At 41.5% G+C, this 23,680-nt stretch overlaps 1 protein-coding gene across 1 annotated transcript in view; it reads right to left on the bottom strand.

The window, feature by feature from the left end:
- The window catches only part of kmo (kynurenine 3-monooxygenase), a 77,773-nt gene that overhangs the window by 39,659 nt on the left and 14,434 nt on the right, over positions 1–23,680 (bottom strand). Inside the window, exons 3-8 of the mRNA XM_043695590.2 lie at positions 18,978–19,075; positions 15,770–15,859; positions 14,081–14,129; positions 13,902–13,989; positions 8,083–8,248; positions 7,917–7,988 (exon numbers count right to left, since the gene is read on the bottom strand). Of these exons, the coding sequence (XP_043551525.2) occupies positions 7,917–7,988; positions 8,083–8,248; positions 13,902–13,989; positions 14,081–14,129; positions 15,770–15,859; positions 18,978–19,075 (563 nt within the window). The remainder of the gene's footprint in view (positions 1–7,916; positions 7,989–8,082; positions 8,249–13,901; positions 13,990–14,080; positions 14,130–15,769; positions 15,860–18,977; positions 19,076–23,680) is intronic.

Raw genomic sequence — 23,680 nt, 5'->3', positions numbered from 1 at the left:
GGGGGAGTGGTGCGGACAGGGTTGGGGTGGGGTGAGGGTGGACGGGTTTGGGGATGGGCAGGGGTCAGTGAGGATAGGGTGGGGGTGGGGTGAGGGTGGACGGGGTTGTGCGCAGGCAGAGGTCAGTGAGGACAGGGTTGGGGGTGGGGTGAGGGTGGACGGGGTTGGGGGCGGCCGGGGGAGTGGTGAGGACAGGCTTGGGGGTGGGGTGAGGGTGGACGGGGTTGGGCGCAGGCAGGGGTCAGTGAGGACAGGGTTGGGGGTGGGGTGAGTGTGGACGGGTTTGGGGGCGGCTGGGGGTCGGTGAGGACAGGCTTGGGGTGGGGTGGTAGCAGAAGGGGTTGGGGCAGGCAGGGGTCGGTGAGGGCAGGGTTGGGCGTGGGTGAGAGAGGACGGGGTTGGGGGCGGGTGGGGTACGGTGAGGACAGGGTTGGGGGTGGGGTGAGGGTGGATGGGGTTGGGGGCAGGCAGGGGTCGGTGAGGACAGGGTTGGGGGTGGACGGGGTTGGGGGCGGGCAGGGGTCGGTGAGGACAGGGTTGGGGGTGGGGTGAGGGTGGACAGGGCTAGGGGCAGGCGTGGGTTGGTGAGGACAGGGTTGGGGGTAGGGTGAGGGTGGACGGGGTTGGGGGCGGGCGGGAGTCGATGAGGACAGGGTTGGGGGTGGGGTGAGGGTGGACGGGGTTGGTGCGGGCAGGAGTCGGTGAGGACAGGTTTGGGGGTGGGGTGAGGGTGGATGGGGTCGTGGGCGGACAGGGGTCGGTGAAGACAGGGTTCGCGGTGGGGTGAGGGTAGACGGAGTTTGTGTGGGCAGGAGTCGGTGGGGACAGGGTTGGGTGTGGGGTGAGGGTGGATGGGGTTGGGGTGGGTAGGGGTCGGTGAGGACAGGGTTGGGGGTGGGTTGCGGGTGGACGGGGTTGGGGGCGGGCGGGAGTCGGTGAGGACTGGGTTGGGGGTGGGGTGAGGGTGGACGGGGTCGGTGAGGACAGGGTTGGGGGTGGTGTGAGGGTGGACAGGGTTGGGGCGGGCAGGGGGTGTTGAGGACAAGGTTGGGGGTGTGGTGAGGATGGACGGTGTTGGGGCCGGGCAGAGGTGCGGGATGAGCGTGGTTGAGGTTGGGGGCTGGCGGAGGGGCAGGGGTGGGAGCAGCCGAGGTTGGGGGCGGGCAGGGGGTGGGGTCTCGCATGCAGTGTGTTACTGCCTAGCCTCCTGAATGGGGAGCAGACATGACAGAAAACTCCGAGCCCCAGAGGAAATCAATTAACTGAATAATCAATTATCCGAATGAAATAGTGCCCGCCCATGTTGTTCGGATAATCAAGGTTCCTCTGTATATTAGAGTAAAACAGGACTTTGATCAGATGGGCCATGGGCTAGGAGAGGCAGTTTAATTTATGAGATTTGTGAGATGTTACATTTTGCTAAAGCAAACCAGTGCAGGATGTATACATTTAATGGTAGGGCCCTGATGAGTGTTGCTGAACAAAGATCTAGGGTGCAGGGTTGCAGGTAGACAGGGTGGTGAAGCTGGTATTTGGCACATTTGCCTTTGTTGGTCAGTGCACTGAGTATAGATGTTGGGACATCATGTTGCAGCTGTACAGGACATTTGTAAGGCCACTTTTGGAATACTGTGTTCAACTCTGGTGTCCCTGCTATAGGAATGATATTGTTAAACTTGAAAGGGTTCAGAAAAGTTTTCCAAGAATTTTACCGGGATTGGTGGGTTTGAGCGATCGCAAAAGGCTGATTGGATTGGGGCTTTTTTCCCTGGAGTATCGGAGGCTGAGGAGTGACTTTATAGAGGTTTATAAAATCATGAGGAGGATGGATACGTGAATAGCCAAGGTCTTTTCCTCAAGCATAGGTTTAAGGTGAGAGGGGAAACATTTAATAGGGGACCTGAGGGGCAACTTTTTCACGCAGGAGTGGTCCGACTATGAAACAAGCTGCCAGAGGAAGTGGTGGAGGTTGGTAGAATTACCACATTTAAAAGCTTCGGTATATAAAAAGGAAGGGTTTACAGAGATATGGGCCAAATGCTGGCAAATGGGACGAGATCAGTTTATGATATCTGGTCAGCGCAGACGAGTTGGACCCAAGGGTCTGTTTCCGTGCTGTATAATTCTGACTGTAATAGAAGCAGCATGAATGGTTGAAGTCAGGCTCCAAAAGAACCAGAGTTTGAGTTTAGCTTTCAGTGGTTTCTCCCTGCTACAGCAAAACACTTGAGTTCTCTCTGCCGAATTTCCTCTTGATGTTCTTTTCTCCTGGACTGGAGAAACATTGCATGTGAGATAATCTATTTTACTGAATTTGCATTTGCCAAGGGCAAGTCTATGGGGTGTTATTGGAACAGTTGCTGTTTAGTAGTTACATACTCTATTATTCTGTTAGGTTTTCCAATGGAGTTAAACTTAGACTAAATCTGCTTTCTTTTATTTGCATTTTAATTGCAGAGTAAGAATAAAATGTGTTTTGCTGAAAGCGTGATAGTCAAATTACATCCAGAACACAACACCTTGCACTTGCTTTTAAATAAAAGAAAGGTCCAGGCAATCTCCTTGATACATTTGAAAGGGGTTGGTCTTGTCTATATCAAACTGGGGACTCTTGTCAGAATCAAAATCACCAACTCCAGGTTGGGTTTAGGATTATTGGACTCAAAAGAAGGCGAGTGGTGAGTGTTCGTGTTTTTTTTTATTTCTGGTGTTGCATTTGTTTGGTTTAAACAGGGTGTGCCTTGTGTAATAATGGCTCTGTCAGTCACTAATAGTTTCCTGAAGATGGAAGGTGTTACTTCAAGTATTTTACAGAAAGTGAGCAAGGAAAAACTTTCAGAATTGGCAAACAAGCTGACGTTTGAGTCGCTTGAGTCTGGGATGAAAGGTGAGCTAATTGCGGCAACAGCTCTACATTTACAATTGCCAGGAATGCAAACAGAATCATTGGAAATTCCTAAAATTCAATTGCAAATGAAGCAGCTTGAATTAGAGGCAACGGGAAAGGAAAAAGAGAGAAGAAATTGAAACAGTTTGATTTACAATTAAAAGCAGAGTAAAAAGAAAAAGAAAGGAAGGCTCTAGCAGAAGTGAAGGAGAAAATGAGAGGTTTTGAACTTCAGAAATTGGTAATGAAAGAGGAAACTTGTCTAAAATGGCAAAGGTAGGAGGAATGATGGGAACAGTGATGAAGAGCAAACGCATCACAGCCAAAGCATGATGGGGATCTGTTTAAATATGTCAAAGCATTACCAAAGTTTTATGAGAAGGACATAGAAGCCTTTTTCACTTTATTTGAGAAAGTGGCTAAAACAAATGAAATGGCCAGTGACTATATGGGTATTGTTGATTCAAACAAAATTGGTAGGTAGAGCAAGTGAGGGATTTGCATCACTATCAGAACAGGTAACTAGGGAGTATGATAAGGTGAAAAAAGCCATCTCAAGTGCATATGAGCTAGTGCCAGAAGCTACAGGTAACATTTTAGGAATCATAGGAGGGAACATAGTCAAACATACACAGAGTTTGAAAGGATCAAACAAAGTAACATTGACAGTTCATAAGAACATTGAAAAAAAATCTGACATGTAGCTCTCAGAGAGAACTGTTATTTTGAATGAGTTCAAAAATTCACTGCCTGAAATAGTGAGAACTCATGTGGAAGAGCAGAGAGTTTCAAGAATAGCAAGAGAAATGGCTGACGATTATGAGTTAGTTCATAAATCAAAGGTTGGCTTCGAACATCAACTACAATCTGTGAGGGATAGAAATTGGGGAAAAGAGAATCCCATAGGTTGCAAAGGAACAGGAGATCTCATTGAAGATATGACAGGGTAAAAAGGAAACCCATGGCTGGGTTGGTGGGGGGAGGGGTGAGAGGAGTTAAAAAGACCTCAGCTGTTTTCACTGTAATAAATTAGGACACATGAAGTCACAGTTTTGATGGTTTAAGAAAAGTATTAGGAAAACAGATGTGGTAAAACAAAATAATCCAGTGGGGCTTAATAAAGTGGTAAAGGAGATCCAATGGAAGTTAAAGAGCTGCAAAAAAGAATGTGCAGTCTGGTCACGGATTGGTTAATAAGAGAGTACCAGATTTCTTTAAAGAATTAACCAGTGTTGGTAAGATTTACTCATGTGTACCATGAGAAACAGATAAAAAAATTAAAATTCTAAGAGATATAGGAGCAAGTTAATTTTGGTGGTGAGAGATAAGGAGATATGTACTTTGGAAGAAAAATTGCCAGAGAAGGTGATAAGATGTGTAATTCATGGTGGGAGGAGTAGTGTTCCATTGTATAACGTGAGATTGGAGAGTCTGGTGAAAAGTGTCAAAGTTGGGGTAGGAGTAATAGAGAAATTCTCTGTTCTGGAGATACAGTTTATCCTCGGGAACGATGTGGCTGGATCACAGGTGGGAGTGATGCCCACTGTGATTGAAAGGTCAGTGGAAAATCAGGCAATGGAGATGTTACCGTAAGTAGGGTATTTCCCTGACTGTGTAGTAACAAGATGAAAATGCCACAGGTTGGAACAGGAAGAGAAATCAAAGAATACAGATAAGGATGTTGAAGTTCTCTATCAGAAACTGTTTTTGATCAAATGGTTGAGAAAAATCAAGAATGGGTGTCGGAAAAAGTGGATATTTTTAGCTCGGAGAAATTAGTTGAGTTACAACAAAATGATGGAAAAATACAGCAGTTGTATTAAAAAGCATATGCAGAATAAGCTGAGAGTATCCCAGAATATAACTATCTTAGAAACTGAAGTCTTGATGAGGAAATAGAGACCATTATATGTTCAGGCAAATGAAAATTGGACAGAAGTTCATCAAGTTATTATTACCAGTAGTTTATAGAAAGGAGGTGTTGTGGATTGCAAATGAGGTACCAGCAGGAGGTCTTTTAAGAGTAAGGAAATCTCAAGCCAAAATACAAAAATATTTTATTGGCCTGGACTGCATAGAAATGTGGTTGAATTTTCCCAGACATGTCATACATGTCAGGTAATAGGAAAACCTCAGGCAATGATAAAACCAGCACCATTAATAACTGTCCCAGCTTCAGAGGAACCTTTCACAAGAGTCTTAACTGATTGCTCAGTACCCCTTGCTAAAACAAAAAAAGTGGGAATTAATATTTGTTGACCATAATGGATGTCTCTACTAGATTTCCAAAGGCCATTCCATTACTCAACATCACAGGTAAACGTATTGTGGAAGACTTACTCATAGATAAGGACGACCCACAGAAATATAATCAGACCAAGGGTCAAAATTATTGAAGGAAGTTATGGATGGCTTAGGAATAAAACAATTTAGATCAACAGCATTTCATCCCCAGAATTGCAAGGAGAATCAGGATGGTGGTCTCAAACTTTAAAGACTATAAAGAGGGCTTATGGTTGTGACTGTTCAGAGGATTGGGATAAAGGAATTCCATTTGAGGCAGCCTGATTGCTCAGCATCAAGGACCTGGGTTCAATTCCACTATTGGGCGACAGTGAATGTGGAGTTTACACATTCTCCCCGTGACTACATGGGTTTCCTCCCACAGTCCAAAGATGTGCAGGTTAGGTGGAGTGGCCTGCTAAATTGCCCATAGTATCCTGGGATGTGCAGGCTGGCTGGCTTAGCTAAAGGAAATGCAAGGTTACGGGGTTGTCCTTCAGAGGGTTGTGTGAACTCGATGGGCCAAATGGCCTGCTTCTGTATTGTAAGGATTCTTTAATTCTATCTGTACTTTTTGCAATTAGAGATGTAACTGATTAATCAACTATATTCAGTACATTTGAATAAGATGCCAGACATGAGTTGAGAGGACCACTATAATTAATCAAGGAAAAATTAGTAAGTCAGAGTTCAGAGACCACACATTTGAACTACATGTCAGCTTTTATGGAAAGTTTAAACAGAGAGGGTGAGTTGGCTAGACAGCATTTAAAAATAGCATGTGGTGGAATAGGGAGCAGACATGAAATCTAAAATTCATTGTTTTGCTACAGGAGATAATATGTTAGTATTACTACCAACTGTAGGTGTACCTTTAAAAGCAAGCTTTAGTGGGCCTAATCAAATCTAAAGAAAATTGAATAAGGTGAATTGTTTCATAAGAACACCAGGTAGAAGGAAAACTCAGTGCAATTTGGATATGCTGAAAAGGTAATTTGATAGGGAAGGAAAGCAAAAGGAGAATGTTGTACTTGTTACAACTTGGAGACAAGAACCAAATCCAGATAAATTTGAACTTGATATTCCTCAAACTAAATTGGATAATGAGGAAGTTCTCAAAATTGGGATAAATTATTTCCTTCCAAAGTAAAATCAATACGACCTGAAAGAGTTATTCCAATCACACTGAGAATATGTGAGAATAAATTGGGAACTACTAACACGATCATGCCTGATGCAGAGACAGGACATGCTCTTCCAATTAAGCAATACCCTTATGGACCTAACCCACAAAAAATGGCACAGGTTCAAAAAAAAGATTGAAAACATGCTTAGACAATTAATCAAACTAAGTTACAGCAAATGGAGCTCACGCATAGTAATGCTGCCAAAACCAGATGGAACGCAACACCTATGTATTGATTACAACAAAGTCAATGCAGTTACGAAATATGATTCATATTCTAATAGATGTCTGTAAGACTGTATTGAGAAGCTTGGACAAGCAACCTCAAAGGATACTGGCAAGTACCTTCATCTGAGACAGCGAAGTAAATTTTGGCTTTCTTGACACCAAATGGACATTACCAGTTTAAAGTTATGCCATCTGTTATGAACATGCACCAGCTACATTTTAAAGACTAACCAATAAACTAATTGCAGGATTATCATATATCATGTACTTTGATGATCTGATGACTTTTCATCAGAAATGGAAGAAACATTTGCAGCATCTACTGGAATTGTTCAATCAACTTCAGAAGGTGGGCTTGATGATAAATCTGGCTAAGAGTGAGTTCACAAAAGCCAAAGTCACGTTCTTAGGCCACATAATTGGACAGAAAGCCTCCTGGGATGTGAAAACAGAGCTTACTGGGGAGTTTCCCATATGATCGATGAAGAGATGGGACTCACTGGTTGTTTTCGGAAATTTGTACATAATTTTAGCAGCATGATTGGTCCACTGATTGATTTGTTAAAAAATACAGAAATTTCCAGTGAATGGAGGAATGTCACAAGGCAGTTGATAGTCTGAAACTGTGTTAACCATTGCCCCAGTGTTAAGCATTCTGAATTATGTAAAGCCATTCTAGGTGGCTATTAATGACAGTGATGTTGGTGCCGGTGCTGTCCTCTTGCAAGATGATGAATGAGAAGATAGAAAGACCTATTGGATACTTTTCCAGAAGGTGAATATTTATCAACAGAAAAATTACACAATTGAGAATTTTAATGAAGAGAAGTTAAGACAGAAATGCCTGAGTAGTCTGTTCCAAGTCAATTAAATAAAGAGCGTGTGAGGCCTTGGGGATGTTTTAAAAAAAAGTTAGAACAACAGAGCAGCAGAATTTGCCACATCCATTTTCGCAATGCCTTAACATTTCCTGATCTAGCAGCAGAAGGAGAACATTTCAGGTTGCGAAACAGCAGCCAGAATAATGCACGTTCACAAACGTCTATACTAACTATTCCATACTAACTTGGCAGCATGTCCTTCTTGAACCAAAGGGAAGCAGCATATATTGCTCTTTGTGCTATCCATTTGGGTGCAGGGACAGACACCAATCAAAGTAACAACTGGATTCTGGGAGACACTAATGTCCCAAAGATCAAACTCATACATTACTTCAGGCTCTCTGAAACCAAAATACGACAAGATTGACATTTAAGAATACAATTCAATAGTCATACAGGAACATGGCTTTCTCAGCCATGCAGTTTGTTTTTCAAAGTTGTTAATGCTTACCAAATTGGGCAAAGCAATCATCATGAAGGTGTTTCTAGGCCATATGTGAAGAAAATTAGGCTCCATTGCAAACTGGAAGAAAACATTTTTATGTAAAGCATCCAATATGAAAAGCAATTAGAAAGAAACTTTAAACGTAAATATTTCTTTTTAAACCAATTCTTACATCACTATTTTTAGGGGGTATTGTAAGCTCCATGTAACCATGAGGGATGTACACGTGGCTGTAATCAAACCTGACTTGTCGCATAAACTGCTTTCTTGTAGTTGAAAAGGCTCCATCACATCCAACAACAAGGTCAGGAGATACTTCACATTTCGAGCCATCCGGCCTGTTATAAAAACAAAACCAAATCCTTAGTTTACAACAAATATGGCAGATGCTAGGTGTCAAGAATGAATTGGAATTAATTGAGTAATGTGTTCAACAATGTCAACTACAAAATGTCTTCTAAGAAAGCTTGAGAAGCTAGGAGTAACAGATTACAGTGGGGCGTGCCTGGTGCCATAAGGTTCTCTGTTAGAAGAAGCCTGTACCTCTTTTTTCAGATTATTCTACACTCTTAAATACAGGCTAAGCATTCCAAACTATGATCAAATCACATGGTGCTTGTAGAGAAATCCAAAACTTAAGAAGCATCTTATAAAGAAGGGATTAAAATGACTTTTAACACAGAACACAAAAAAAAAATGCAAGGAGAACATTTGACCCATCGAGCCTGCTCTGCCATTCAATACAATCAGGACTTCAAGTTCACTTTCCCACCTGTCTCTCAAAGCCCTTGATTCCATGTGCATTCAAAAACCTATATTAACCTTGAAAGTTATCAATAATGGAGAATCCATAACGCTCTGAGGCAAAGAATTCCAGAGATGCATAACCCTCTGGGTGAAGAAATTTCTCCTCATTTCAAAATGATGGGCCCCTTCTCCTGAGACCATGCCCTCATATTTTATGTTCTCTTGCCATTGGGAACAATCTTTCAGTGTCCGCCCTGCCAAGCCCCTTCAGAATCTTTCAGTATATTTCAATGTGACCACCCCTCATTCTTCCATATTCTAGGTAGTCTTTCAAGATTCCATAGATTTTAGAACACACAATCAGACAGTATAGAAGAGACCCTTTGGCACATCAAATCTGCACTGACAAAAACCACTCTAAATCTATACTAGTCTCACTTTCCAGCACATGGACCATAGCCTTGAAAGTTATGACATTCAAAGAGCTCATTTAAGTACTTTTTAAAAGGGTGCAATGCTTCCGCCCTCATCTACATTCCCAGGCAATTCTTATCGATTGAAAAGTAGCTAATGCATCCCCACTATTAATAAAAGAGGTAGGGAGAAGACAAGGAATTATAGACTGGGTAGCTTGACATCGGTACAGGGGAATTTGCTCACATCCATTTTAAAGGATTTAATAACTTAGCACTTGGAAAACAACGAATGGATTGGCCTGAGTCTGTGTGAATTTAAGAAAGGAACATCATGCTTAACAAATCTACTGGAACTTTTCAAGGATGTTGCTAGTAAAGTTATAAAAGGACCCAGTGGATGTGATTTACTGAGATTTTTAGAAAGCTTTTGATAAGGTCCCACATAAGAAATTAACATATAAAATTAAGCACATGGTATTGGGGGTAGTGTACTGAAATGGATAGAGAACTCTTTGGCAGACAGGAAACAAAGAATAGGAACAGATGGGTGCTTTTCCAAATGGCAGCCAATGACTAGTGGTGTACCACAGGAATCAGTGCTTGGACCCCAACTATTCACAGTACAATATATACTAATTATTTAGATGAGAGAATTAAATGCAATATCTCCAAGTTTGCAGACAATACAAAGCGGGCTGGGATGGTGAACAGTGAAGATGATGCAGAGAAGCTTCAGTGTGATTTGGACAAGTTGAGTGGGTGACCAAATGCAAGGCAGATGAAGTATAATGTGGATAAATGTGAGGTTACCCACTTTTGTAGCAAAAACAGGAAGATAGATTATTATCTGAATGGTGATTGACTGCAAATGTGGGAAGTGCAAAATGACCTGGGTGTACTTGTACACCACACGTGGAAAGTAAGCCATAAGGTGAAGCAGGCAAATAAACAGGCTAATGGTATGTTGGTTTTCATTAGCTAGAGGATTAGAGTACAGGAATAGGAATATTTTGCTGCAGTTGTGCAGGGTCTTTGTGAGATTACACTTAGAGTACTGTGTGCAGTTTTGGTCTCCTCATCTGAAGGTTTCTAGCTATGGAGGGAGTGCAACAAAGGTTTACCAGACTGACTCCTGGGATGACAGCAGAGATGTATGAAGACAGACTTGCTCAGTTAGGACGATATTCACTAGCGTTTAGAAGAATGGGGGGGGGGGGGGGGATCTCAGAGATCTACAGGACGAAACAGGGTAAATAGAATCAGGATGTTCCTGATGACCAGGAGGCCCAGATCCAGGATACAGTCTAAGAATAGGGGGAAAATCCTCACTCACAGAGTAGTGAACCTGTGGAATTCTCTGCCATAGAAAGAGGTTAAGACTAAAATACTGAATGTTTTCAAGAAGGAAATATAGTTCTTAGGGCTAAAGCGATCAAAGGGTAAGGGATGAATTGGATGATCAACCGATTGAATGGGGTAGCAGGCTCATACGAAACAAATGGCTAATTCCTGCTCTTATTTTCTATGTTTCTAAACTCTAGACAATATAAACCCAAATGACTCAACCTCTGATTATAACAAAACCTTTTCATCCCAGGGAAACTTCACTGTCCTGTTCTCAATGCAAGAACATCCTGTTTATATGGTGGAGACTAGAACTGCACATAATATCATAGATGTGCTCTCACTAAAGTCCTGTACAACTGTAGCAAGTCGTATTTATTCCTGCACTCTGAATCTCCTAGTTGTAACAGCCATTTGCCCTCTGAATTGCTCACTCTACCTGCATGCTAACACACTGTACATATACCATTTTTTAGCATATTCAAGTCTATTTGAACATTAAAAATCTTTTAATTTGCAGGAAGCACAATGAAAGAATTTAAAATGTTGCCTTTAAAAACAGAGTAGGAATATCCAACTTCGCTTCATATGCTCACCGAATACACTACATATCCAAATGATCAACTGGAACACACCAGTAAGAACAGTGCTGAAGTAGTTAGCTACTTAACAGATTTAAAAATGCACTGAAGCATATGAAATGTGAGGGTGACTGGAAATGAGATATGAAAAACAGCAATGTTAATAATCATAGCAAACAATGTAAGGCGCACTGTAAAGTACATTCTACAGGCAGGTGTGATCATTGAAAGCACAGAATATCATCACAAGTTTTAGTTACTAAAATACATAACATCTCATAAGATAAATGGCAGTATGATTAAAATTTAGCTATCATACACAGATGCTTCAAACTTAGAAATGTTTATAATATGTGATTTGGAGATGTTGGTGTTGGACTGGGGTGCACAAAGTTAAAAATCACACAACACCAGGTTATAGTCCAACAGGTTTAATTCGAAGCACACTAGTTTTCGGAGCGCTGCTCCTTCATCAGGTGGTTGTGGAGGCTACAAAGGGTACGGCAACGGATGAATGGGCACCACACAACAATCAACAGATAGGAGTGTCCCCTCCCAGTTGGGGAACATTTCAGCGGTCCAGGACATTCGACCTTGGACCTTGGGGTGACCATCCTCCAAGGTGGACTTCGGGACAGGCAGCAGAAAAAGGTGGCTGAACAGAAGCTGATAGCTAAGTTCCATACACATAGTGAGGGCCTCAACCGGGACCTTGGGTTCATGTCACACTACAGGTGACCACCACTGCACTATACACACACACACACTTCTACACACACACACACTTCTACACACACACACACACTTCTACACACACATACACACACACACACATATACACAGACACTCACACACACCCTTATAGACACACACTTCCACACTCACGCATGCACTTAGACCACTCTACACTCACGCACACACATATACAATCTCTCTCACAGACATTCACAACCCCTCACCCCAGACACACACACATACTCACACATGCACCCCCTCACAGACTTAAGACACTCTACACTCACATACACACACACATACACTCTCTCTCACACTCACAATCCGCCAATTCAGACACACACACACACTCTCTCACACTCACAACCCCCCAACCCAGACACACACACACACAAAGACGCACAAATATACATATATTTTGTGGGGTGAATTTGTACTTGCAGAGTTACATTGTACTTTGCTCAAAAACTGCATGAATTCATGTAAAACTCTGTTACCTCACTTTTTAGATTAGAATCAATCTAAACATCATGGCATAGACAGAGAACACAGGAGGCTAACACCTTCAACATATTGTCTAGCTAACACCAATTGTTACAGCTAACCTGAGTAAGCAACTTTTAAAAAAACGTTTTGTGATTTACACATGAAAGAAGTGAAACTATCATGGTATTTGAACAGATGAAAGACTCAACAGACAATCAAGGTATTTTTCAATGTATAATTTCAGTTACATCTCACTGTAAACTTTTGCTATAAATTCTGCGTCTTACAATTATGTCCTCCACAACCACCTGATGAAGCGCGGCGCTCCGAAAGCTATTGTGCTTCTCTTAACTTGAAAGGATCCAGTAATAGGGTTACTGGACTGTATGGCAATAATTTTAACTTTTATTACCATGTGGAAAAATGGGTTAGAGAATCTGAATGATTGTCAAGATATGAAACACCATCTTCAATAAGAGAGAATCTAACCACTTTCCCTTGACATTCAATGGGATTATCATCACTGAATCCCCTACTGTTGGCATCCTGGAGGTTACCATTGACCAGAATCTGAATTGGACTAATCAAATGAATATCGTAACTAAAGCAGCAGGCTAGAGGCTGGAAATTCTGAGGCTAGTAATACAGAGGAACCACGATGATTCAAAGGACACAGGCGGGGAGTATTTCATTCGGATAATCGAATGCCAGATAATAGTCAGCCAAGCATTGGGACCTTGCGACCTTGTTTGGATAATCTGAAATTCGGTTAATCGAATCCCAGATAATCGAGGTTCCTCTGTATATGATATCACTTTAAGAGCGAATATGCTAATGAGCAACTAACCAGAACATAGAACACGTGACCATCAGTCATTGTTGGTCTAGTTTGCAGCAAGTGTAATCCTGTTACTTGTCTTTAAAAAACAGAACCTACTTTTAGTTTACTAGTCATGGAAACTTTGAATTAAAATAGAAACTCGACAAGTAACTCGACTCCTGACTCCCCAGTGCTTGTTCACAAGACGCAAGTTATAAGTTTGTTGGAATACTTCCCACTTGCCTGAATGAGTGCTGCTCCAACAACATTCAAGTAGCTTGACACGGTCCAAGCCAAAGCAGTCCGCTTAATTGGCACACTATTATTCATCATAAAAATTTCCTCTCTCCACCACCAAATAGTGATGGCAATGTGTATCATTAACAAGTTGTCCTGCAGCCAGTAAAAAAGTCTTGACACCACATTCCCCTGACCTCTACTGCTGTGAAGGACAGGACAGAAAACACGTCAGAACTGGCTAGAAAGAAGTATTTATCCTGATTTAATGACCTGGTCCTGCCATAAATAGACTGTAATTTCAGAGCCCATTGCAGATGCAATTATAAATTCTAAAATTTTATACAAGTAAGAATATACTCATAAAGGCATGGTAGTGCATACAAGAAAGAGGCACCTTTGTTCAAACTCAGTAATCAAAGAGCAGCTCCTTAGATTAAGCTAAATTAAGATTCAAAAGCCAGAATCTCTCAGAATGTCAATCCATTTTAACATTTTGCTTCAACTTTCAGCAGTGACGTTTTATGGTATTGCAATCTGTATTGCTCTCTTTATTTCACAGCGTGGACCAAATAGAGTTTAGATATGACCTTCACAAAATGGTAGCAAACCACAGACAGATTACCTGATAAATGTCAGGATCCCCTTATCAGCACTGTAGTGTTGCAATTTCTTTTCAAAGTTTAACTTAACGTTTGGGTATTGATTAGCAGCTACAAATGCAAACAGATTAAGCAAATCTCAGTATCCAGAGGAGAAATGAGACAAAACAATTTTAGAATAACATGTTCAGCATTTACTCACCAAATAATAATGCTCGGTTTAAATTTGCTCTATCCACTGACAAGATATACTGAAGGGCAAAGATACACAATTAACTATTGTTTCTCCAAGCAGTGACAATAGGAATATTGTTGATTTAAAACAGCGACTTGTTTTCATTGGTAAATATACAATCGCACTTGGCAAGATTAGTTTTGCAAAGGCTTGCCCAAAGCAGCAATTTAAAATTTAGGAAAGCAAGATTAACCACATTTCACCTTCTGAGGCATAACATATTGACAAAATGCCTGGCGGACAACTGGATGAGAAAGATTGTACACCCAAGCAGTCCACTTTATTTTACATCCCTTGTTCCCTATGCAGTGTTATAATTACCACATGCAGTATCAAGATCTGGAACTTTAGATTATCAATTACTATCCAGATGCATTGTCATTTCCTAAAGCATTCTGTAAATGAATAATGAATAAAATGTTTCAATTCAAATGCTCAAATTTTGTCCAATTGCTTTTTTCCCCTCACCGTCCTATAGTGAAATGCATGATGGGAATTTGTAAATTTTTTTTTAAATCTTCTTTCATATTGTACCCTATAAAAGGTATCTAGCAAATCATTGCTTCAAGGACTTCCTGAATAAGTGTAGGTAATTAGCTCTACTGTAGGACAAATGCAAGTCATTTGAGTAAACTACCATAGATAGTAAAGGAAGGCCCTTGTGCTGTAATGCAAGTGTCCCTACCACTGAACAGAAGGCCCTGGTTCAAGTCCCACTTGCTCCAGATAACATAACTGATCAGGTTGATAACAAAAAATATAAAATGGTGAATTTATTTGTGCCACATAAATGCCAGGCAATGACCATCTCCAATGAGAGACAATCTAATCATCATCCCTCACCATTTAAGGGCCTTACCGTCACTATCCTCCACTATTAACCTCCTAGGGGTTACCATTGATGAGACATTGAACTAGATTAGCTATATAAATATACCGGCTACATGAGCAAGTCAGGGGTGAGAAATACTGCAACAGGTAAGTCAGTTCCTGATTCCCAAAGCCTGCCTACCATTTACAATGCACAAGTCAGGAGTGTAATGGAATACTTCCCACCTGCCTGGATGGGTGCAGCGCCAAAACACTCAAGAAACTTGACATGATCCATGACAAAACAGCCCATTTGAGTTGCATCACATCCACAAACATCCATTCCCTTCACACAAATGATCAGTAGCAGTAACATGTACCATCTATTGGATGCACTGCAGAAATTCACCAATGATTTTGGACTACACTTTCCAAACCCATGACTACTATCATCTAGAAGACCAAAGGTAGCAGATATGAGAACATTACCATCTTCAGGTTTTCCTCTAAGTCACTCATGATCCTGACCTAGAAATATATTGCTGCTTCTTCAGTGTGGTAGCATAAAAATCCTGGAATTCCCTTCCTGTTAACATTGAGGATCTATCTACAGCCCATGGACTGCAGCAGTTCAAGGTGGCAGCTCACTACCATCATTTCAAGAGCAATCATGGACAGGTAATAAATGTTGGTCCAGCCAGCAGTGCCCATGTACCATGAGTGAATAAAAGAAAACCAAATATCCTGCTGCCTCTTCACAGAGATAAAAGAAAATTTATTCAAGACATCCTTCTTAATATGTGCCATGCTACAAAGTTGTGGAGCATTTTTATATATGAACATTACCTGGCCTTTTGTTCCATAAGGAATAGAAGACTTGGTGCCTGACAGGGAGTGGATCATTCGCCCATTCATGGGAATGCCCTTAGACACTATCTAAAAAGACAAGTGTTGAAGAATTACATTTTTAAGAATTTGGAATTCTAAGATTTCTCAGGCAACACACAATAACATTGCAAACATTGTTAATCCTGAACACTATCATTTAAGCTTAGTGCAACACATCGTTAAATTTACCAACAAAATGTCATTGACACCTTTCAAAAATTTTAATGTTTCCAATTCTAATGATACATGTTCTAATACGTTAAACTAACGATATGATTGATATTTTGGTATGATCATATAAAATATGGACGATTGGTCTTGAATTCCATTGTCTGATTTAAGACTGGGAATTTCATAGACTAAAATGCTTTTAAAAGTGGACCAAAAACACACAGACTTAAAATGGCCAATGATATCACCTGACCACAGAAATTGGCCAAGTTTCATAACTATCTCTGTCGTCAATTATCACCCCAGGAGATATAAAAGTGGTTCTCATCCGGTCTCTGATTAGTACCATAATAAAAATCTTCACATGTTTAAGATGACAATGATCACCTACAATTATCACGCCTGAAAAACAAACTCATCAGCAGATGGAATATATAGCCAGCTACTTTTTCAGGAAGTTTTTTTGGAAAAGTTAGAGATGGATTTTTGACTACAGCTCTGAAACATTCTTTCAAGAAGACAAGTTCAGCAATGATGCTGACTGAAAACAAAAATTGGAAAACGGAGAACTTAAAAGATAACCTTGATATTCTATACTGCTGTCAGAAATCGGCTAGCCAAAGGTGATCGTAGGATAAACCTTTATGGTTCAAAAGCACATAACTAACTGTAGATTATGTATTCAGGACAATCCCCTTTTAAATGTGTCTGCATGATATTGTGATTATTTTTCTCAGTGTTATCAGGTAATAAACTTTCCGTGGATTAGAAAGGAACAAATATACACTCTCTATTCGTGAAGGGAAGTAAGCAGAAAACAGGAAACTATAATTTGTCATGATGAAAGTATTACAATCCATCAATAAAGAGATTATAACTGGGACTTAATTTAATATAACTGGGAAAGCACGGTGGCTCAGTGGTTAGCACTGCTGCCTCACAGCGCCAGAGACCCGGGTTCAATTCCCGCCTCGGGCAACTGTCTGTGTGGAGTTTGCACATTCTCCCCATGTCTGCGTGGGTTTCCTCCGGGTGCTCCGGTTTCCTCCCACAGTCCAAAGATGTGCAGGTTAGGTGAACTGGCCATGCTAAGTTGCCCGTAGTGTTAGGTGAAGAGGTAAGTGTAGGGGAATGGATCTGGGTGGGTTGCTCTTCGGAGGGTCAGTGTGGACCTATTGGGCCAAAGGGCCTGTTTCCACACTGGAAGTAGTAATAAAAGGAGAGGCAGCGTGGTTTTGTCAAAGGGATATCATGATTGACCAATTGATCAGAGTTTGTTGCAGAGGTAACATGTGTTGTGGATAACTGTCCCTGCAGTTGTACCATACTTGTGTTTGGGAGGCATTTCATAGGTTCTGACATCAAAGGTTATTGTGGAAAGTAAGTGTTCATGTGTAGGAAGTAACAGGAATATGGATAGAATATTGGTTGTCTGGCTGGCAGAAAATGAAGCATGCATAAATCATTCTTTATCTGATCTGCAGGAATGCAAACTCAAGTCTCAACCTGTAACAGTTGACATCAATGGCTCAAATAAGGAGAGTGAAGGCACTGTAGCTAAATTCATGGATGACACCAAAATAGGTTGGAAAATATGTTGTGAAGGAGATCTAAGGAAGTTGTAGACACGTTGAGTAAGTGGGCAAAAATTTGGCATTTGGAATACAATATGGGAAAATGTGAAGTTGTTCATTTTAGTAGGAAGAATAAACATATTACTTAAATGGAGAATATCAGCAGAATTCCAAAGTGCTGAGGGATTTAGGTGTTGTGGCGCACGAGTCACAAGAGGGTTGTTTGCAGGTACAGCATATAATCAAGAAGGCCCATGCAATGCTATCCATTATTCTGAGATAAACTGAACATAAAAGTAAGGATGGTATGCTTCAGTTCCAGGTCATTTGTGAGACCACATCACATGTGCTCTCTGAGATGAAGTAATTGAATCTTGGTGTGATCAGAGAAGCTCTTTGTGCTAAAATTCTCAAACAAGCCTGTTTCTTTTTAAAATTTTAACTTTTTAATCTTTCTGTTATGCAATATATTACAAAATTTATGTTAATGCATGCATTTTTGAGCATTTCAGATGTGGTTTCTTTTCTTTCATATTAAAACAAGGTGATATTCCTCTTTATTCTTTAAGAAAAGTTGATATTTCTTGGAAAACTTCTCCTGGATTCTGAACATCATCAATTCAAACAGAACAGTTGACTGTCTTTATCTAATCCCCAATATGAAGCTGAATTATTCACTGTGGTTGGGCTCCCTGTATCTGGGTTTAAATGTCAAGGGTGAACCCATCTCTGTTTGGCCTTTTTGTTCCATTTTAATTTTTCAGCTGACAGAGCTTTACTCATTACACGGTAAAACTTCTGTAGCTCTCTTGAGAAAGTCAAGCTTCATGGAGCTGTCCACAGCTGCCGGCCATTTAAATGTCGACAGTCATGTAATCCCAACAGAATCATCAGATGCAATGACCATTTCCAGTTTTGTAGTGAGGTCCAGACCCACAGCAATGGAACTATATCTCCAGGAATCACAGGCAATCGATAAACATGTCAAGTGGAATTTGAGGAACTGGGATTTGTGGGACGTTGGATAGGGGACACCAGCACTTGAGATCTGGCCAAAAAACTGCAGAGAAGACCGGCTCTGATGAATATTGAACACAGACATCTCCAGCCACCCTAAGTATTAGTGAAATGAAACACTTACGTAGGCAATAACTGAATATTTAAGGGTCTCAAATGGAGCCAAATCTTCTCTATTGTTTCTATAGTCTGGCAGGCTTGCACGGCATGGCACCTATTTTATAAGTCCATCCACTGCAATCCCACCAGTGAAAGAATGGCATGTAAAATCCAACTCATGGAATTCATGCAGTATTAGACAGTATATAAACTGCAAAAACACACCAGTTCAATTTTGATTTGGTAATAAAAGATTGTATCAGATTTTGTTTGATTTTATTGGAAAACAGATAAATTTTTCATACTTGGTTTTCCATGCCAATAGCTTTTAGAGCCTGCCTTCCTCTGTAAGATAATGCAAGATTGATGCTTCTTCCCCTTGCATCTTTGGCAGTTCGAATATCTATAATGTAGGAAATATAAAATTTGTTTAGATGCATTCCATCCTTGAACATTTCAGTGTCTATTAGCTACATTCAACCAATATGAGCATTAAGTAATAATCTGGGGTGCACTACTTTAAAATGTACATAAGCACATTCAGTAATAAACTTTCAAAGGAAAATTGGATGCATACTTAGAAAGAAAATCTAATTTTCCAGGTCTATATGGAAATACCCTACACCTGTGAATGCAAGGCAATGGCAAACAACCACTGAGAAACAGGTCAGAATGAAGCATCACCAGACCATGAGTCCAGGGCCTAGTTTCAGGCTGAGCACTCAGGATGAAATGGACAAAGAACAGGGAAAGAAGATGAGCTGGAGGCATCTTTCACATCAAAAGCAGTGCAAAAACAATGGGCCAACCTGATTGTTTCTGTAATGTATGATTCTAGCAGACAAAGGAATGGGTAATGATAAGCTGGGGAGAAAGAAATACTGCTAACGGGGACCATGAATGGCTGAAAATGGGTTGGCTGTGATGAAAGCAGTCCATGTGATGACAGGGCCTGGAATGTGGAGGTGGGTAAAGGACAAGGAAAAAGGCTGTAAAATTATTGAATTAGTGACAGTATCCCACTTTCCATTTGGAGTCCCTGCGGCCTTTAGGACTCAATATAGAGTTGACTTTGTTTTCTTTGCACAGATGCCACCAGAGCTGCTGAGTTTCTCCATCAATTTCTGTTTTTGTTTCAGATTTCTAGCGTACACAGTTCTTTGGGTTTTTTTGTATCGCCCCTATTATCATCTTTAATAAACTAAGAATCCAATTGGAGGCAAGGGTAATCATAGATCCCACAGGGCGCATCAAGGAATTCTACTGCAGAAAAAATAATTGCAGAATATGGAGTCCAGGATTGGAGGACGAATGAAGTGATGTCCAATATCAACTCCACTGGCTCAAGGGTGATGGGGGGTGGGTGCACAGCAATAATCAAGGACGGTGGGTTCAGACTCAAAGTTGACAGTGGGAATATGGAGGGTCACAAGCTCTAAATGGAGGATGACTGAGAAGCTGGCCATTTCTACTAACGTATTTCCAGCTGGAGAGAGTCCAGGTCCAAGTGAACAGTTAACAAAGAAAAAAGGAAATTACAGCACAGGAACAGGCCCTTTGGCCCTCCAAGCCTACACCAATCCAGATCCTCTACCTAAGCCTGTCACCTATTTGCTAAAGGTCTGTATCCCTTTGCTCCCTGCCCATTCATGTGTCTGTTTAGATACATCTTTAATGACTTTATCGTTCCCGCTAGCAACACATTCCAGGCCCCCACCACTCTCTGCATAAAGGACTTTCCACGCATATCTCCCCTAAACCTTTCTCCTCTCACTTTGAACTCATGAGCCCTAGTAATTGAGTGCCACACTCTGGGAAAAAACTTCTTGCTATTCACCCTGTCTATACCTCTCATGTTTTTGTAGACTTCAAACAGAACCCCCCTCAACCTCCGCCTTTCTAATGAAAATAATCCTAATCTACTCAACCTCTCCTCATAGCTAGCGCTCTCCATACCAGGCAACATCCTGGTGATCCTCCTCTGCACCCTCTCCAAAGCATCCAAATCCTTTTGGTAATGTGGTGACCAGAACTGTACACAGTATTTCAAATGTGGTTGAACTAAAGTCTTATACAACGCTTGTACTCAATACCCTGTCTGATGAAGGAAAGCATGCCGTTGCCTTCTTGACAATTCTACTGACCTGCATTGTGACCTTCAGGGAACAGTGGATCTGAACATCCAGCTCTCTCTTTATGTCAATTTTCCACAGGACTTTTCCATTTACTGTATAGTTCGCTCTTGAATTGTATCTTCCAAAATGCATCACCTCGCATTTGCCCGGATTGAACCCCATCTGTTATTTCTCTGGCCATCTCTCCAATCTACCTATATTCTGCTGTACTCTCTAACAGTCCCCTTCACTACCTGCTACACCACCAATCTTGGTGTCATCTGCAAACTTGCTAATCAGGCAACCAATACCTTCCTCCAATCACAAACACCACTGGTCCCAGCACAGATCCCTGTGGCACACCACTGCTCACAGGTCTACATTTTGAGAAACCCCCTTCCACTACAACTTTCTGTCTCCTGTTGCCTAGCCAGTTCTCTATCCATCTAGCTAGAACACCTTGGACCCCATGTGACTTCACCTTCTTCATCAGCCTACCATAGGGAGCCTTGTCAAACGCCTTAGTAAAGCTCATATTTCTGACATCTACAGCCCTTCCCCCATCAACCAACTTTGTCACCTCCTCAAAGAATTCTATTAGGTTTGTAAGACATGACCTTCCCCACACAAAACCATGCTGCCCATTACTGATAAGCCCATTTTATTCCAATGGGAATAGATCCTATCCCTTAGTATCTTCTCCAGCAGCTTCACTACCACTGACATCAGGCTCACCGGTCTATAATTACCTGGAGTATCCCTGCTCCCCTTCTTAAACAAGGGGACAACATTAGCAATTCTCCAGTGCTCTGCGACCTCACCTGTGTTCAAGGATGCTGCAAATATATCTGTTAAAGTCCCAGCTATTTCCTCTCTTGCTTCCCTCTGTAACCTGGCGTAGATCCCATCCGGACCTGGGGACCTTAATGCCTTCTAGAATACCCAAAACTTCCTCCCTCCTTATGCTGACTTGACCTGGATCCATCAAAGATCCATCTCTAACCTCAACATCCATCATGTCCCTCTCCTTAGTGAATACCGATACAAAGCACTCATTAAGAATCTCACCCATTTTCTCCGACCCTACCCAAAACTTTCCCCCTTTGTCCTTGAGTGAGCAAACCCCTTCTCTAGTTACCCTCTTGCTCCTTACATGTGAAAAAAAAGCTTTGGGACTTTCCTTAACCCTGTTTGCTAAAGATATCTCATGACCCCTTTTAGCCCTTTTAATTCCTCATTTCAGATTGGTCCTACATTCCTGATATTCTTCCAAAGCTTTGTCTTCAGTAGCCTAGACCTTATGTACACATCCTTTTTCCTCTTAGCTAGTCTCACAATTTCACCTGTCATCCATGGTTCCCTAACCTTGCCAATTCGGTCCCTCATTTTCACAGGAACTTACCTCTCCTGAACTCCAACCAAACTCTTTTTAAAAGCCTGCCACATATTGAAAGTGGACTTACCTTCAAACAGCTGCTACATTCCCCAGCTCGTGCCAAATTTTGGTATAGTTGGCCTTCCCCCAATTTAGCACTCTTCCTTTAGGACCACTCTCGTCTTTGTCCACAAGGATTCTAAAACTTATGGAATTGTGATCACTATTCCCAAAGTAATTCCCCACTGAAGCATCAACCACCTGGCTGGGCTCATTTCCAAACACTAGGTCCAGTATGGCCCCTTCCTGAGTTGGACTATTTACATACGCTCTAAGTGGGAGGAGGCAATTGTGTCGTGGGAGGAGCTTGACATTTAGTCTGCAGGAGAACTTGAAGATCTTGATACATTGGCAGAGTGGATGCGGCAAGGAGGGGTCTAGGAACATAGATTGATAGATAAAAGCAGAGAGCGATGGGAATCACCTGATGGGTGGTGTCATGGAAGGTTGGAGGCTGTAATTTGCTGAAAAATTTTAATGATGGGTCAATAAACACTTCTCCCAACTGGTAGCAGCTCTTCCCACCTGGATGCATGCAGGGAGCAGCATTTCAAAACCTATCCCAACCTGAAGTTGAATCATCTGCCAGCAGGTATTGACTTTTCTTGCTTGCCACTGCTATGTGACTAAACATGGGACACATGACTGCTGCAATCACTTACACTTTGAGCTGTAAGGATGTTCCTGACACACAAAAACACGGAGTACGAAGAGGAGATTTAGCAAAAAGGTTGCAAGGATGAGGAATTTCGGATAAAACCTTAGGTTTGGAAAGCTGGGATTGTTATCCTTGGAGTGCTAACAACTTGGAATTCTCAGTCGGGAGAAGCAGGAAAGATGAATGACTTTAAAAGGAAACTTTGTGGGCCACTGAACAGCTATGAGCAAGAAAAATTGGTCTGGATTGCTCTACAGAAACTTGACACAAACTTAATCGACTGAATGGCACCTTTCTATATCACATTGATGATATGAACCTATTGTTCACCTTTATTTGAAACTAATTGGGAAAGCAAAGAAATTTTTCATTGAACTAATAACGTATATTGTGCTTCTTGTTGAGTTCTCTGCCTGGGGATAGGTTTTTGTTGATTATTTGTTGAACAGTGGCAGAGTGCCCTGTTTTAGCAAGAAGGCAAGCCTGGGTTCCCACGCAACCAGAAGGATTGATGTAAATCTGATCCACAAGCTAACTGCCTAGCAAGCTGAGCAAACAGTTCCCGGAGATGTATACAGTACATGCAAATGCTGTGCAAATGTGATCTTCGCAAGTATACGTAATAATTCACATCAGACAACTGTAATAATCATGCAGGTAGAGCACACCAAGTGTCACCCAATCGTTAGAGCATGAGCTTGCCCATTTTGGGGGTGTCCTAGCTGCACGCCCCAAACAGACATCTTGCTGGATTTCACTAGCTCAGGGCCCACAGGCTTAAAAACAGCAACATCTGGGAAG

Source organism: Chiloscyllium plagiosum, unplaced genomic scaffold (assembly GCF_037043375.1).
Source record: "Chiloscyllium plagiosum isolate Xiang-an unplaced genomic scaffold, Cpla_swu_hap1 HiC_scaffold_10, whole genome shotgun sequence".
Taxonomy (NCBI): Eukaryota; Metazoa; Chordata; class Chondrichthyes; order Orectolobiformes; family Hemiscylliidae; genus Chiloscyllium; species Chiloscyllium plagiosum.
Note: the sequence above shows the minus strand (reverse complement) of the source record. Positions and strands in the feature narration are given on the sequence as shown.